We start from the raw sequence: 17,408 nt of genomic DNA on the forward strand, positions 1-17,408 counted from the left end.
TATAGTCTTTATAATAAAGACTTAACATTGATTTATGATATTGACACGTTACTTTGCTTCATATTGATTTAAACGAACCGCATGTTATAATTTCACAAAGTAATGCTCTTACTTTTATTTTATGGACTAATAACTTTAGAAGAATAAGAAATATTATAAAATCTCTAAATGAGGTAAGACACGCCCTTTGGCGGTCACACATTGACAAATCATAAATGAAACCGTAGAAAAAAATTCACAATTGTTACGATTTGGTTTATTTTATCATATTATAAACTTAATGCTACATTGTGTTGATTGCTGTATTGTTGTGTGCGTGCATATTAGTTTGGTAAGAAATTAATAAAACTAACAATCACGAATGTCTCGCATTGTTATGATCATAAACTTAAATACATTTCACGGTACCGCTTTAGGTTGCTATTGCAGCTGTTCTTGGAATGTAGCCGCTATTTAAGGCACACGCTTGGACAATGCCTAATACAGGACAATTGATACTGCACTTTACATATAAACATAATTAAAGCTTTAATCGTCGTATATGTAAATTATTGAACCACAGTTGAAAACAATAGTGGTGAGAGCAGATTTTCCACAAAATTATATTAAAGCATTAGACAAAACTCGACCTACCTTACATGAATGAAGAAATACTGTTATCAACGGCTACCTTTCAATCCTTTGCACATTATACTGTTTATGCATATTACGAGTGTTTATAGTAAATAAAAAAATAAGTTAGATGAAAAACATAATGCTAAATTCTCGCTAAAAATATACAGTTTTTAACAAATATGTATTTGCTCTTCAACAAACGAATTAGAGATATGTCACGTTTGAAATTTTATTTTAATCGATCTGTATTGAGTTGCATAAAAATTTATTTCGGCAAAATTTCAATCAAATACCAAAGAAACGCCGGTTTTAACAAAGAAGAACAGTGTTAGGCCTACACAATGATGTTAACTCATGCATTTACTAGGAGCATACATAATAATATTTCAAGAGTGCAAATCTCTTGTTAAAAAATAATGACGTAAACATTCGGGTGAATATATGTGTCTTGTTCTGAGAAAACTGGGCATAATGCATGTGCGTAAAGTGTCGTCCCAGATTAGCCTGTGCAGTCCGCACAGGCTAATCTGGGACGACACTTTCCTCTTTAATGGTATTTTTAGTTTGAAGGAAGTCCCTACTTACCGAAAATCAAGTTAAAGCGGAAAGTGTCGTCCCTGATTAGCCTGTGCGGACTGCACAGGCTAATCTGGGACGGCACTTTACGCACACGCATTATGCCCAGTTTTGTCAGAACAAGACACATATGAGTGTAAATATGAGATTTAAATTTACACCGCTTCCAGTTAAAGGTTCATGGGATGATGATAAAATTAATAGATATGTTAGCTCTGTATCCTTCATGGATATTTAACTTGGTACTTAATAAAAGGACCGCGCAGTATTTAAATTGTTTATTCTAATGTATACCATGATGCAAATTAGATGGAGAATACAAGGCATTTTACAAATCAATTTATATTATTCAATAACCTTTTATTCTTCTTATATGACATTGAGTACATAACTCTGAGAAAGTGACAATAATTTATGAAGAAAAACAAAGGAACATGATATATTATTTCAATAAATAACAAGATAAGCGATAAAATGTAATAAAAAAGCTTGCATAGTTTCATTTATTGCAATATTTAAGATATTTCATTTTCTATCTAAAACGATACAAAGTGATTTGTAGTTATGATTTGTTAAATAAAATAAGACACTTTCCAATAGCATTCACTCAGTTGATATAAAATGATATAAGATGAAGTTTGATCCAATTAAATATTTTAAGTTTCAAATTGAATAAATTAAATGGGTTTTGTGTTTTGTGAATTGTATCGGTGCATGAACATTAAACAATATTCCAATTAAGCCTTATTTTTTAGACAGTTAAAAAAAACGATTTAATAATAACAAATACTCCTATGATTAAAACAAAACATGGATACTGACCATACTTTTGAAATGTAAAGGCCACAATGTACTTCTTAACGCTGGCGTATGAATCTTAATTTTCAGTTCCGGTGTCACCTCCGTAGAACGGCATGCCTTTTACGTTTGCGCATTACTATGACGTCGTTTGTCTTTTCACTAAATAAAATTTAACGTAATTAAAGTTCGGGTCAAACAATGTGGTCATTTTACAATATGTTTATGCAAAAGTAGTTCTCAATGCTGCGTTAAAGTGAAAACATGTGACATGCGAACAGAAAATGGTGCGTATTTTGAAGTGTATGTGATCCTCCCACGTCTGAAGTGCATTATGTTCGGACCAGGAGTGTGCACTTCTGGCTTGTGTTCTTACTACACTCACACAAGTTGGGACGAATGCTAAATTATTGCTTCAATTTCCAGCTATTAATTTTTAACTGAAACCAATTGAATTTGGTGTTGTTGTGTGAGGGGAAGCCGGAGTACGCTGTGTAAACTCAAATTGTCCGTTATGGTGGTAAACAACAAATCTCCGTTGTCTAAGTGAGAATGCACCAACCACTGCGCAAACAAGGCAGCCTATAACAAAAATGGTCATGAACAGATTATAAAGATCGTTTGATTCTATGAGGACATCATATTCAGCGTGCTATGGAACGATTAAGAAAGAGCCACGATACATGAATAAATAAATATATATGTAATTATCGGAACATAATGCATTTAGAATTTGAACAAAGTGTAATATAATATCAAAAAAGCTTATTGATGTAGTGATTTAAATTTGCAGTTTGAGCTAATTAATACTATAATACGAAATCATGTTCAGGAATCTATTCAACTTTTTTTTTCTTCCACCAAAATATACTTTTACTAGAGATGTTAATATTGTTCGTATACATCCTAGCCATGACATCAGGATTTTGTAATACGTCATATACTGAAATGCATTTCTATGAATATATGATGCTTGGATCTTATAGCTTGCAAATCAAAATGGATTACTCTGATAATTTATTAATTGTTCTTCATTTCTTCGAGCCGCAGATAGTTTGAAATCTGTTGCTAGGTGAATATTAAACCATTTTGTAAGTAAATTGAATCTAATCGAAACAAGAGCTGTATTCGTGAAACACAATGCCCCCTAATGCACCGCTTTGAAGCCATATATTTGACCTTTGACCTTGAAGGATGACCTTGACCTTTCACCACTCAAAATATGCAGCTCCATGAAACGCACATGCATTCCAAATATCAAGTTGCTATCTTCAATATTGCAAAAGTTATGACCAAGGTTAAAGTTTTGGGACAGACACAAAGACACACACATACAATGATAGACAGGCCAAAAACAATATACCCCCGATCATTCGATCCGGGGGCATACAAATATTCTCTATTGCTTTTTTCATTTCAATTACAATGTGACGTTAAGGTTTATTCTAAGTTGAATGTCTTATTATTTCTAATTTTGCAATGCTTGAAGACTGTATCACATCATTTTTATGTGGTGTTGTATGTAATGTCCAGTTTTGTATGGGAAATGAGTCACTTGACTTAAAAAGAGTAATGTAGTATGAACATGAACCATAACGTTTCTTCCGAGTTTCATTAGTACTATACTTACTATAGAAACATGCAATTCCAGATATAAGAAAATATCAATTTAGATAACACATATTAAGGAATGTTTTAGCATATTCTTATTTCTGAGGAGTCTTATTTACTTAACAAATAAAATATCGTGAAAACCAATACATTACATGATTTGTAATATTTAAACGGTGTCAAATCCGTCTTCGAAGTTAGTGTGCGTGTTTGGAGGACGCTGTCGCATGTCGAGAGTGAAGTCAACTAAATTGTGCTAAGCCTTCAAGAGGACTCTGTCGCATATCGAGAGTAAAGTCAACGAAATTGTGCTAAGCCTTGGAGAACTCTGTCGCATGTCGAGAGTAAAGTCAACGAAATTGTGCTAAGCCTTCTAGAGGACTCTGTCGCATATCGAGAGTAAAGTCAACGAAATTGTGCTAAGCCTTCTAGAGGACTCTGTCGCATATCGAGAGTAAAATCAACGAAATTGTGCTAAGCCTTCTAAATGTACTCGTTACAATCGAATGAATAATTCAAAACGTGTATGCCTTTTTTTCAAAAATATTTCATCACTAACTGAAAAAGCTGTAACTTGCATAGCCAATGAGAGTCGTCGTGTACATGCTACCTTAGGCATTTTTGCACGATAAAATATCAACTATGCATAATGGTTTATTTGTTATTAAGTTAACTGAACTAATTCTATAAATTCAATGACAGAATAAAAAACATTAGAATCCTAACACTATAAAACATGTAAGGTTGTAATTAGTAAGAATGATATAACTCGATAACATAATCCTTTATCAACATCAGTTGTGTATTATATCGACAAAGATGGAAATTAAAATGTCCCATGTCTAAGCTACACACAAGACACAAAAAGTGTGAGACAATTAAAAAAAACTATTGTATAACCTACTTTTCACGTTTGTCACTAGTGATAGCGACAAAAAAGAGGTGGTCTACAGGGTCATTGTGTGGCATTTTTACCGTACTTTGCGATTAGGCAACCTCTAACCATCATTCCACTTTCCAATATGTTTTTTTTCTGGATCAAACTATTAATTTCGTACTTGAATCGATAAAACGATAACAAATATGTCGCGGTGGCGGGGTGGATATGGTGCTTCATGGCTCGAGGTCCCGCGGTCGAACACCATTATGATCGCATCAAAGACTCTAAGTACTGGTTCTAACCACGAAACATGCTCTGGAGTGTCAGCATAAAATAAGCGCATTTGAGCTTTATTTATAGGTCTTCACTAAACTAAAACAAGTATGCAATTTAAATTTGAAAGGGATTCTTTTATAGCCAATAAGTGTAAACAGTAATTGTTTTTTGCCATTGCATTATGCCATATGTTTAACCCCACAAGCTTAGATTAAATAATACTCTTTTTGGGAAACCAATGCATTCTTAAGCATAGTCTTTGTTTAAGTATGAATGCTCTTCCTAAAAGGAAATACAAACTCAATTAATGTTATAAAGATTATCATGAATCAATATCTTAAACTGAGACTAAGAAACTCATTCAGGAGAATAGAATCTTTGTCCTATTCTTAAGTTGTTCTTACATTTATGGAAATCAACATGAAGCATGAGATTTTCGAAGTAATAAAGATACATGAGCCCACCGTCCGACAAATTAAACTTACGATACAGTTTTTTCAATTAGTATAAGCGCTCATTTTTCGTATGTCTCTTATATCAAGAACAAAAAAAATATTAAAATTGTGAGCTAAAAACTATTTCGTAAATTAAAATCGACGAACGACATGTACAAAGACCGGCGCTGGCTTTGCATTAAAAAAATTCAGCTGTATAATCATATTTATTTCAAACTTGAGTTTCTCCAGGCACCGTTCGAAAGAATTTTTTAAAGAAACATTCGCTACGCAATCCACGCGAACACATCTGTTTTATGCCGACGATAGTGAGAAGACCAATACCTTTTAACACAATGAGGCTTACATCAACTCATTATCTTAATGGGTTAAAATATAAAGTAAAGCAAATGCTTTAACATTGAAACAATATTCCAGTTTTTCGAAGATTTGTATAAGGCTTAACAAATAGTTACGAGTCAGACCCAAATCTTTAATTCCCGACCATGATTTTGTTCCCCAAAAATTTAAATAAAACCGATGGTAAGTGACAACGAAAAATTAATTTCTGTCCCATTTTGTAACGGTTTCAAAATATAATATATAATCAATCATTAGTCAATAGTATTTTATTTCAAACATCATTTTTAAATTATAGTGTCGACTTATGAGGCGGTTCAATCAAACACGCCATAATTCTTAAGGACAAAAGTGTGACACATTGCATTTCTTTTGCTGGGATATTTAACGGCGTTTCATAACGACCTCACACCGATTTATAACTTCATTGAATAATGCAAAATAAAGACAAACCACTTTTTAAAAAGCATTTATGGCAAAAGTAACGAGAATTGTGTTTAAGAACTAAAGACAATATTTTTATTTCAACAAGAACTGCGATATATCAGTACATAATGGATGGGTAGCTGGTGATTATGAACTATGGATGTACTTCAAGTATCCACATTGTTATGTTCGACATTTATATTATAAACCTGTAACATTATCATACTGTCCGATACTTTATAAATGTATTTTATCTTCATCATCATATAGGTAGTCATATTAATACAAACAATGGAATGTGTCAGCCTTGTAAATGCTAGTTCAATTATTCATACTCGAATGACGCTCCGTACAAAAATACACATCTACAAGTAGCGTTTGTATGACTTAATTATCAATCTCAAAAGTATGTTCGCACGGGTTGAAGTTCAATCACTGAGGTAAGCTTTCATTGCACAAACAAAACATAACTGTATTGATTTTAAGAAAGTGCATGCGTTAATTGCTGCACGATAGTATTGAACGTATTAAAGGTGGTATGGATAATAAATACAAGAAGAAAACCATAAGTTCTTCCAGATCTGAATAGATGTTCACTTGTATATGCAGTCGTTACCATTGGCCGGTAGGGGCAGGTAACCACTGTGGGGACTTTGCTTACGTTTTTGTTTACAATAATGTGGATAATAACAACTCAGTTCGATTGTCTCATAAACAACACAGCAACAAGGTGATAGCATCGGTAGTTTTTGGAAAGCGGTGAAATGTTTGAGATATGCCGTATGATTAAACCGTTCTAAAGCATGACTTTTAGTAGCTTTATATCTCTTGATCAATATTTACAGCCTTTTTGGAGACTAGCTGTTTTAATATTGCTTTGAGAAATAAATATGCACTTGAAAAGAGAAATATTAGTTTGAACTCGCGAGGTTAATCAAACGCTTATTTCCAGTACATGTAATGAGTCAAATATTTGGAAAATATTTAATCGAACACGTGAAAGACCTACAACGTCCATCTTTTCGTTGGCAAAAACAGGTGGATAGTGAAAGACAGAGTACTTATGTTCACACATTACTGTAATGGTATTTCTCGTTTTAAAGAACATCTGTTTATTTCATCATGCACTGCTTTATATAAGTACACAATGGGCGGTCAGTTGGTAAAGAAGATCTATGAAGATGACTCAAGTGACCGTACAGGTATGTCGGACATTATAACAGACACCCGTTCAACACTTAATGTACTTAGTGTACGTTTATCATCGTATCAATACATACACTGTAAGTTGTTTAATACCACCTCTATACATGTACAAACGATTCGGGTTCTATGGACTTATAAACATCTATATGAGCCTCGTTCTGAGAAACGTGGGCTTAATTCATGTCCGTTAAATGTCGTAACAGACTAGCCTGTACAGTGCACTACAGTACAGGCTAATCAGGAACTACACTTTACGTGTTTTCATCGTTTTAAGGAAGTCTCTACTAAACGTAAATCCAGTTTAGGCGTTAATTGTCGTCAAAAGCTAATCTGGGACACATTACGCACATGCATTTAGGCCAGATTTCCCAGAACGAGGTTTATATATAAATATTCCAAATTGCCAACCCAAAGAGCATGTTTAATGTGATACAATTCTTGTATCGTGTATAGTTAGTTCAAGCAATAAAGTAATTATTATTTACACAAATATAACACAGATGTATTCTTACGATTCATGCGTCAATTTCTGCGCAATAGTAGCGAATTTATTTAAAGTGTTATATATATAAAACTAGAGTGACCATAAACTGTATACTATCTCCATTCTTGATGTTGGTATGAACCCTTCGAAGAAGCGGCGTACATTGCTTTGCGACTGTCCGTCGGTCGTGATGACGGTTAGGCCGTAAAACATTTTATTTTCGCACGATCTCCTAAGGATCCTTAGACCTACCATCAACGAAAAATGGCCAAGTAGTTAAGGAAAACCCTATCCTTGTGAGGTAAACAGGTCAACGGTCAGGGTTACAGTAAGCTTCCCATAACAGTTTTCAACCACTCAATGATGTTACACAGACCAGATGGAATACAACGCAGACGGCCACCAAGCCTGGGACACAGAAAACACCATTTAAACAGTATCCAAAATTAAAAGTTATATGTGTAAACTTTCAGTCCATTGCAAATAAAAAAATCTGAATTCTATGCCTTATTAGATCATCATAAACCAGATATTGTTGTAGGTACAGAATCCTGGCTTACTGAAGATCATAAATACTGTGAAATTTTCCCAAAGTTTTTAGGTTACACCCCCTTCAGAGAAGACCGAAGCAGCAAAGGTGGAGGAGTTTTTATTTTAGTAAAAGACACAATTTTGGCAACTGAACAGAAACAGCTAAAAACTAACTGTGAACTACTCTGGATTAAAATTCATTTAACCTCATGTAAACCTTTATATATTGCAGCATACTATCGACCAAAAGAAGCTGACGTGCAAAGTTCGGAAGAATTTAGGAAATCTCTAGAGCTAACCACCAACCTGAAAGGAAATTTTTGGATACTCGGAGATTTTAAATACACCCAAGCCCTCCTGGAATACAGAACACAGACCCACAATAAAACCTGGATGAAGTAATGTAAAACTTTCTGATGACTTTATTTACTTGCTTGCAGATTTCAACCTTACTCAAATGGTGACTGAAAACACAAGAGGAAACAACATCTTGGACCTTTTCCTGACCTCTAATCATACTCTTGTTAACTCTGTAAAAACTCTTCCAGGTATTTCAGACCATGATATTGTATCTTTCATTTCAGATCTAAAAGTTAAAAGAGCAAAACAGAAACCCCGGGTTGTACCGCTGTATAGAAAGACAGACTGGGATTCTTTTAAAACATACATGCTAGGAGTGAGTGACAGGGTTCTTGAAAATGGTGAAAGTACCTCGGCAGAAGAACTTTGGTCAATTTTTTCCGATGAGATATCAACTGGTATTAAACAATTTATTCCCTCAAAAACTATAGGTACAAGAAGATCACTTCCATGGATTACACAACCGATAAAACGACTAATGAGAAAAAGAGATAACCTTTATTTCAGACTTAAAAACAATGGAACACATAAGACCAGGAAAATGTTTCTCAATATTAAAAACCTTATCAAACGAAATACTAAAACTGCTTATAATAAATATATCGAGTCCATTTTAGGCATTGAAGACCCTGACGCCCAAGAAAACAGATCCAACTTTAATTCTAAGAAACTGTATACTCTCTTAAAAAACTCCAAACAAGACGCTCAAGGTATATCTACTCTTTTTGACAATGTTTCAGGAAAATCAACATCTGTGAATCAAGAAAAGGCAACAGTTCCATCCGTTTTCACACCTATGTCCCCCCTTACCCTATCTCAATCATGTCTCTCTTTTTTCAGAAATCTTAATGGAATTTCATCTTCATCTTTCAGACAATTTCCAACAATGCCAAAGATCACAGTCAGTGTCAATGGGGTGCAGAAGTTGATATCCAATCTTAAACCAGACAAGGCAGCAGGTCCGGATAACATCAAACCTCTTGTTCTTAAAGAATTAAGTAAACAAATTTCTCCCATAATAACACTTCTTGTTCAGAAATCTTTGGACTCCGGAATTCTACCAAAAGTATGAACATCTGCAAATGTAATACCACTGTACAAGAAAGGAAACAAAGAAGACCCAGCAAATTACATACCTATCTCTCGTATCTGTATTTTATGTAAATCCTTAGAACATATAGTTTCCTCAAATCTTTCAGCTCACTTCAATAAATATAACATACTTTATGACTTACAGCAGGGCTTCAGAGAAAAGCGTTCCTGCGAAACACAACTTCTACAACTCATTGATGACCTGGCACGAAATATGTCATCTGGACAACAAACTGATATAATATTGCTTGATTTCAGTAAAGCGTTCGACAAAGTGAACCATCTCAAACTGCTTTTCAAATTACAGGAACATGGTGCGGGTAAAGATACTCTCTCATGGATCAAATCTTTCCTTATAGGTCGTACTCAACGTTTTGCTCTAGATGGAAAATTATCATCCGAGGTACCAGTGACATCTGGGGTACCACAAGGGTCTGTGCTTGGTCCGTTACTTTTTCTTCTTTATATAAATGACTTACCTAAATCTATTACTTCTCAAGTTCGCTTATTTGCAGATAACACTGCCGTTTATCTAACAATCAAAAATATGCTTCTTATTTTAAGTATTACAACTTTTCGGACGTCAAGGCATGCATGTTTTTACAAAGGTCACATTATAAACACGTTAATTCTCACCACGTTATAATTTGATTTAATCAGACCTCGATACCACAAAGAAAATATAAATTTTCATCAAAAATATATTTGACCCAAACTGTAACGGACACCAAATTCTTGTGGATAAAAGCTTCAGATACTTATAAGCTTCCCAGCGATTCTACCAACATTTGCATGTGTAAACCTTTACGCTATACATTGCAGTTCTTTACGCTGTGAAGCACACGGGGTACCGTTACAGCTGAAATAGGAAGCCGGTGTCAAATTGTGCCTAGATTTTTTTCTTCTTAAAGTTTCGCGATACAATACTATGTGTCCCTGCGAGCGCTCATGATTAGAAACAATTTTATAGTGGGAACAACATAAAACGCATTGATAAAATATCTTTCTTTATGCTGTTTTTATGTTCATATATGTCGATATCAGTTTAAGTTCTCGCTTAAATGCAGGTATTATGAACTATGCATATAGTTTGTATTTTTTTTTAATAACGCTGAAAGTCGTTAAACACAACGGCGTGAAACCTATCACATACATTGTATTTTTAGTTCAGTCGTGTAAATGATGTTATTTTGAGAGAGACGTGTTAAGTCTATAAAATATCGACGATAATAAGAACAACTTACACGTTTGTTAAAACGTCAACGAACAATTCATGTTAGTTATGCATATTTCAACAATTGCCATATATGGCATAATTACATTATTTTTCAAAGTGATGTAAATTTATTAAATACCTTATTTATAATCAGTGAGATTCAAATTCAGTTTCTTTGATCTTTGAAGCACGTTGAAACTGATTTTTTTTCATTAACTGCAAAATATGGTATACTTAAATAAATTGAAATAATTATTTTTTAATATTTCGACATGAAATCGTATTTAACTGGCACCGTTAGGGACATAATGCTAAGCATGTCAGATATATTTCCAATGCAAAGTAAATGACGACAAGCTTCTTACCATGTCTATGGATGAAACTGTCCTTTCGTCCCTACGAAATCCTGCACAACGAGGTCCTACAGGTGTACACGTGTCAGAGACAGGGCAGCTGTTGGTCGTTGGGTATAGATCACACAACGTAGTCCAGGTGGATGAAACGGAAAAAAAGGAGTAACGCTGGCTTCCAAAGAGGATGGTTTGAATTATCCAGGGTCTGTTTACAACAGTGCACGGACTGGCAGGCTGATTGTTGGAAATCAGAAAAATAATATATTCGTTGCCTATACCAAATGTTAAATAGTGACAATATATACATATTCACCAGCGGTTAAGTAACATGTACATGATTAGGACACATGTCGAAGGTTGACAATATATACATATTCACCAGCGGTTAAGTAACATGTACATGATTAGGACACATGTCGAAGGTAAAGACTATCATTCAACTGTCCAAGAATATTTTTTCTTATTTCTGTTTCAATCGCGTTTGCTCTAAGACATAACAACTATAAAGACATTTTTAACATGCATTCCTTTGTTTGTTTTTTTGATTTTGGTAAAGGACCTACCTTTCTTTGGGGGTGGGGGAGATTAGATATCAACAAAACTCAGAAAGGCAACGAAAGTTTCAAGATAGCTTAAAATTTGGGGGAAATTTTATCATTTAAAAAAACTCTTTTAGGGGGCATGTAATGGTAAGAAGGGCAGGTTTTAAGCTCTTTTAAAGAACAACAACCGCTGGTCGGTATATGTAAGCATATGAGAATGTAACATACCAATGCATCAATTGCACTGTACCTTAAATTTAACTATGTAATATTTAGAATATTCGGTCAAAGATGGTAACAAATACATGTACACGTTTTGACATAATATTACGATAGTTCAATAATTTGATGTCTTTAAGATCTATAAAACAAAACAAAGTATTTGACAAAACGTATGCAAGGGTAAATATAGAGCATATTAAGACTGGGTTTCGGTTGACATCGGACAAGTCTTTTTAAGTGTGCTTATGAAAACTCGACACTGCGATCAAATAAACAAATCTGTATAAGACTCTAAGCTGGGTCCGTATTCACAAATCTCTTAAGGTAAAATTTAAGCAATTCCTTAAATACATGAACTTCCCTCAATCCCTTAAATCACATGAAATTAATGATCAATTTTGAGACATTGTCGCATTAAAATTTAAAAACAACTAAATATTGCTAAAATTATTAATATTTAATCATATTGTGAGAAATATATATTGTAACATTTTATATCAAGAAAGTGAAGCTTTTATTTGTAAAAAAACCTCTTATCTTTATAACAACATAGCTATTCTATATTTTGTTTATAGAATTGGAAAAGTCTACTTGCAAACAATTCAACTTTTCCAAACAACACAGCCATGGAAAAACACAAAACAGAATATAACAAAAGTCGGACACGTGATATTCGATGTTTTTATACTTACCCACTGTATCATGATCGTATGAGATTTCTAACGTGATGCTGTTTATGGCAAAGAAGAAAGGAAATGTTTTCATTGTTCATGTCCTCGTGTTTCGTCGTTTTTCGTGACTGACCATTTAAACTGATGGGCGACAATAAATGAAAGACTGCTTAAACCTAAGGCATACGCACGCGTAAATAAAAAAGACTCATTCAAAATAATACGGGCAAGCCGGTGTTCAGTGAAATTTATATTGTTGTAATTACAACAGGTAACACCTTTCTTACATGTGGCAAATATGCGTCTTTTGCGGTGTGCACAATAGTAACATATATGCGACTTTGGCGCAAGAGGGTTATACTGTGTACTACTTTTTATGGGGGACCTGCAATGCATGGCTAACTTTTTGCCAAGAGCTGACGTGTCCGTCTGAGTGATCGACAATAAGAATTAAAAGAAAGTACCGGTAACCCTAGAATATTTAACGGTTTGTAAATGCATGCAATAGTTGCATTTTAAGAGCATTTACATATTAGATAAAGATTCGCTAATTACAACCCACGCTGTAAGACGTATCAATTTGTAATATGATCCCATATATCATTCAAATGATTTGTGTAAGTGTTATATATGTATAGAAACAGTTTTATATATTTGGTGACAAATATTTGATATATTTATTATGTTTATGCATATATTTTATATCCTCTGGTCGTCTTGCCTAATATTTTAATTTTTATAATTGCACATAAAATTATGTTGTATTTGTGTGGAAAAACGAACGTTGCAGAAGATGTATGCTATTTGGTGTATTGGTTTGTGATAAAGGATGGTTAAGGTAGTGAACAGTCGGATAGCTAATACCTTTAAAGTGGCAACCCCTGCTTTTTCATTGGGCTGATTTTTGAACGCAATTGTGTTTGTTTAACATACTGGAAGCAAACACACACATGCCACCCTCTGTCTGAGATTTGATTAGTTTCGAGCTTAGCTGGCATCAAATCTACGCAGCCATTTCACATTCCGTCTTTTCAAATACTATTGATGTGATAAATGATTTCAATTATGTTCTTTGGAGTTATGTTACATTATGACTGTTTTAATTAAAGAAAAGTTAAATTATGTGGAAAATAAAAAATAGTTTAATAAAATTAAAAACTAAACTGTTGAAACTAGAATCCCTTTCCGATCTGAAAGGATTGTTCATTGATTGTGAATGCCGTAGTTACCCTTAAACCGTATTGGGTAACCACTGCCAGGACTTTGCGTGCATTCAACTTAATATTCACAATAATTTGGATATTAAACCTCTATGATATTTATCGCAACGGCATGGCGATAACATCGACCTTTGTCATAAAGCGTCAAAATGATCGAGATGTGCCGAGGTTATACCGTTCTAAATAATGACATTCAGTAACCTGATATCGATTGTTCAATAAATTGAGCATTCATCGAGTCAAGTTGTTTCAAATACTGTTTTTAGAGATTAGGCGATTGGAACGTGTGATATATTTGTTTACACTCGTGAATTTCTTACAACTCTTAGAATCTGTAAATGAACGGAGTCATATATTCTTGAAGTATTAAACACAATATTTACATTTCTAGTTTCGTTTTACATTTGTTGATTATGTGATAATGGCGGAGAAAGGATCAGATTTATTATATGACTTTTGCTGCAATGTGTGTGAAGAGAAAAATGTCAACAAGGAAGCCATGTTTTACTGTCAGAAGTGTTCAAAAGGCCTTTGTGAAGACTGTGAAGGGCTCCACAAAATGTTTTATTCATTGCACATCGCTTATGAGAAAGGAGAGATTGATAAATGGCCTGCTAGAACAAAATCATTTGATGATTTGCAATTTTGTCAACATCATTCTGATCGTCTGATAGAGATGTTTTGTGAAGATCACGGCAAATTATGTTGCGCCATGTGTCTCTTCCATGAACACAGGTAGGCTATATCATTTCTTTATTGTTACATATTGTCAAGAAATATGTTAAAGGGACATTACTGTGTTACACTAAATACTAGATCCCATAAGAGTTGTCTCTACTGTTAATCTTGTGTTTATATGACTATGCTTAATAGTTTGTTGTACACTTGTATCTTGGGTATGAATGAATAAACAGTTCAGGGCTCGAATTTAACTTTTCTTTCTACTAGCAAAACATTGCGAGCAGCTTAAATATCAGCTCCCAAAATCAAAAACATTCTCGCAAATTTTGCTAGAAACGAAAATAAAAGCAAGTTTGGACAATAGTTTAGTACTATTAAAACTAAATAAAATGTGACATCAACCACAAGTTTTGGTGTTATATATGAAGTTCTTTTTCCCACTTTTTCACTGTTTTCGTGGAAGAATTCAATTTCCGTTTTTTTTCTCTCAACTCAACGGTTAACTTTGCTTTATATTTCCTATTGTTATGTCAATCTGTGGGCAAAAAGAAACTAGTTATTTTTCGCTTCGACGACATGACTGTTCAGGTTTTTTGTCTTTTATAGTTAACATGTGTGGATAATCGACTGTTTCATTATCTTTGTACCAATACCATCCGCAAATATGTACTATAAGTATACCAGTTTACATACAAGGTGCGAGCTTCCGCATATGGGAATTCGGACGTTCTATTAATTGACCTGCGGTTTAGCATTCACAACGTCGAGCGCATTTAGCAATATAACTCTTTTTTTCACTATTTCTTCGCTCGCAAAAAAAATCTAGTGGCTTAAAACTTAACTCGCAATCGGTATTTTTCACTCGCATTTTGCGAGTGTGCGAGTGTTAATTTCGAGCCCTGTTTAACATGTAGCCACATACGCCTTACGTTATATTATTAACACCGGCTAGACTACAACATTTATAACATGCACTTAAATGGTTAAAACATTTTGTAAGACCAACTCGTTCCTGTAAAATAAAACCACTTAACCATTATTAGTACTTTATCATCAATATCGAAGATATAGAAAAAAACTTATTTATTTAAATATCGAGTAGCATTGTCGAACGTATCGTATGTGTATGTTCCACTTTGTTAATGATGTCGAAATTGGAAACTCGTGTTCAATTAAGATACTTCGAAATCGATTTACATTAACTGTTAAATTACATTTCTAATTGCATTAACACATATCGGTAAGTTGATAATAGCAGCCATCAGATTATCAAAATTTGTAATTAACACGTTAACACGTTATGCAGTTATAATGTCGAAATATAATGAAATCATCTGTCGTAAATATAAAATACATGTACATACCAATAGAGTTTTGGTATTTGTATGCTAAAGAAAGATTTAAAAGAAACAACCGTATTTGAAGATTTTATTTTTTCAATGTGATTAAGATTATCTATACTTCTATTTTTATTAAACAAAGAGCACATCATATTATTGTGTCAACATTCTGGTTACTTTACAATGCAATTTTGGTGGGTTATTACGCCAAATACCAAACAGCAACAATCTAGATTCGTAAAAAAATCAAAACTGATGATAACAGAATCAAATATATAATTGAACAATGGATATTTTTTACAAGAGTAAATAAGACAAATTTCACTTACCTGTAAGTAAAAGCCCAACTATTTGTATCTCCCTTCGTCAAGTTTGCACTACTCTATAACGGTATCTATGCTAAGTAGATATCTCTAATTGTTAACTATCATTGTTAATCTATCCTGACCATTTCAACTAATTTTGGTCGCAACTACCCGAATTTATAACTCGATTTAATAAGCAAGAGATATTTGTAAACCACGTATGACCCTAGCCCGACTGTCTGCCAAGTCGTCTATGAGACTTCGACATAAAACCTCTTGATTTGTAAATCATAAGGGACCAACCTTCGTCAAAACTTACTAATACACCAGTTTTAATGATCGTAAGTCAAAGCTTTTAAACGACAGTAAGCGGAAACGAATTTGCTGTATCAATCCCTTGCGACCTTGTTCTTTTACCTATTGACCTCAAAATCAAAATAGCAAACCTGTTAAGATGATCATAGTTCAAAGCGGTCTCTTGATATAATGAAAATACATTGACTTTGACATGGCTACCTAAAATCAAAATGCGTCTTTTTCAGCCATTTTATTATTTTGCATAGTCGTAGGTTTAAGCGTTCTGACAAAATAGTGCCGAAACCAATTTCCTGGTACATGACAATTTGGTCCTAACCTTTGATCGAGTAACCCTAAAATCAAAAGCTGTCGTTTTTCCATTTACTGTGACAAGCCCCTTGTCCTGACCTTGATCTTTGACCTATTGACTACAAATCGATAGTCATCTTTCCTCTATTTCAAGAAACCATTTAACCGATGTACATGTTGATAGGTACATTTTTGTAAATGCGACATCTATAAACAGCGCGAAAACAAAAGGTCTTCGTACCGAGATACCGACCTAGCGACCAACCGACCTAGCGACCGACCGATGCACAGGTGCAAAGCAATATACCATGCATCTTTGAAGGAGGCATACACATTATTTAACTAGTATATGAAAACGGCAGGGGGTGGGGGTGGGGGCTATTTTCTCAAAAAGGCACTTTCGACTTGCAGTATTTTACAAAACGGCACTTTCGAGCGAGCGGTCGTATCTGAAATGCACCCTTTTGCATATTAATTTGTATGTTATTAATAATTGTAGAATATATTATTTCCTTTGTTATTAAAAACCATGCAAATAATATGTCTACAATTAGGAATACGTTAATTAAAATGTAATAAGAGATTTATTAAGTATAATATGTC

The 17,408-nt window shown here is 33.9% G+C and overlaps 1 protein-coding gene across 13 annotated transcripts in view; it reads left to right on the plus strand.

Moving 5' to 3' along the window:
* LOC127872852 (E3 ubiquitin-protein ligase TRIM71-like) overlaps window positions 1–17,408 on the plus strand; it is a 101,828-nt gene that overhangs the window by 17,854 nt on the left and 66,566 nt on the right. For 8 of the 13 annotated variants that reach the window (XR_008045815.1, XR_008045814.1, XR_008045816.1 and 5 more), the window contains exon 2: window positions 14,142–14,608. The exons of the other annotated variants lie outside the window; for them this stretch is intronic. Coding sequence is in view for 5 of the 8 variants with exons in the window: in XM_052416281.1 (XP_052272241.1) it covers window positions 14,295–14,608 (314 nt within the window). In the remaining 3 variants the exon portion in view is untranslated. The remainder of the gene's footprint in view (window positions 1–14,141; window positions 14,609–17,408) is intronic. 13 annotated transcript variants of the gene reach the window in all.

Source organism: Dreissena polymorpha, chromosome 3 (genome assembly GCF_020536995.1).
Source record: "Dreissena polymorpha isolate Duluth1 chromosome 3, UMN_Dpol_1.0, whole genome shotgun sequence".
Classification (NCBI taxonomy): domain Eukaryota; kingdom Metazoa; phylum Mollusca; class Bivalvia; order Myida; family Dreissenidae; genus Dreissena; species Dreissena polymorpha.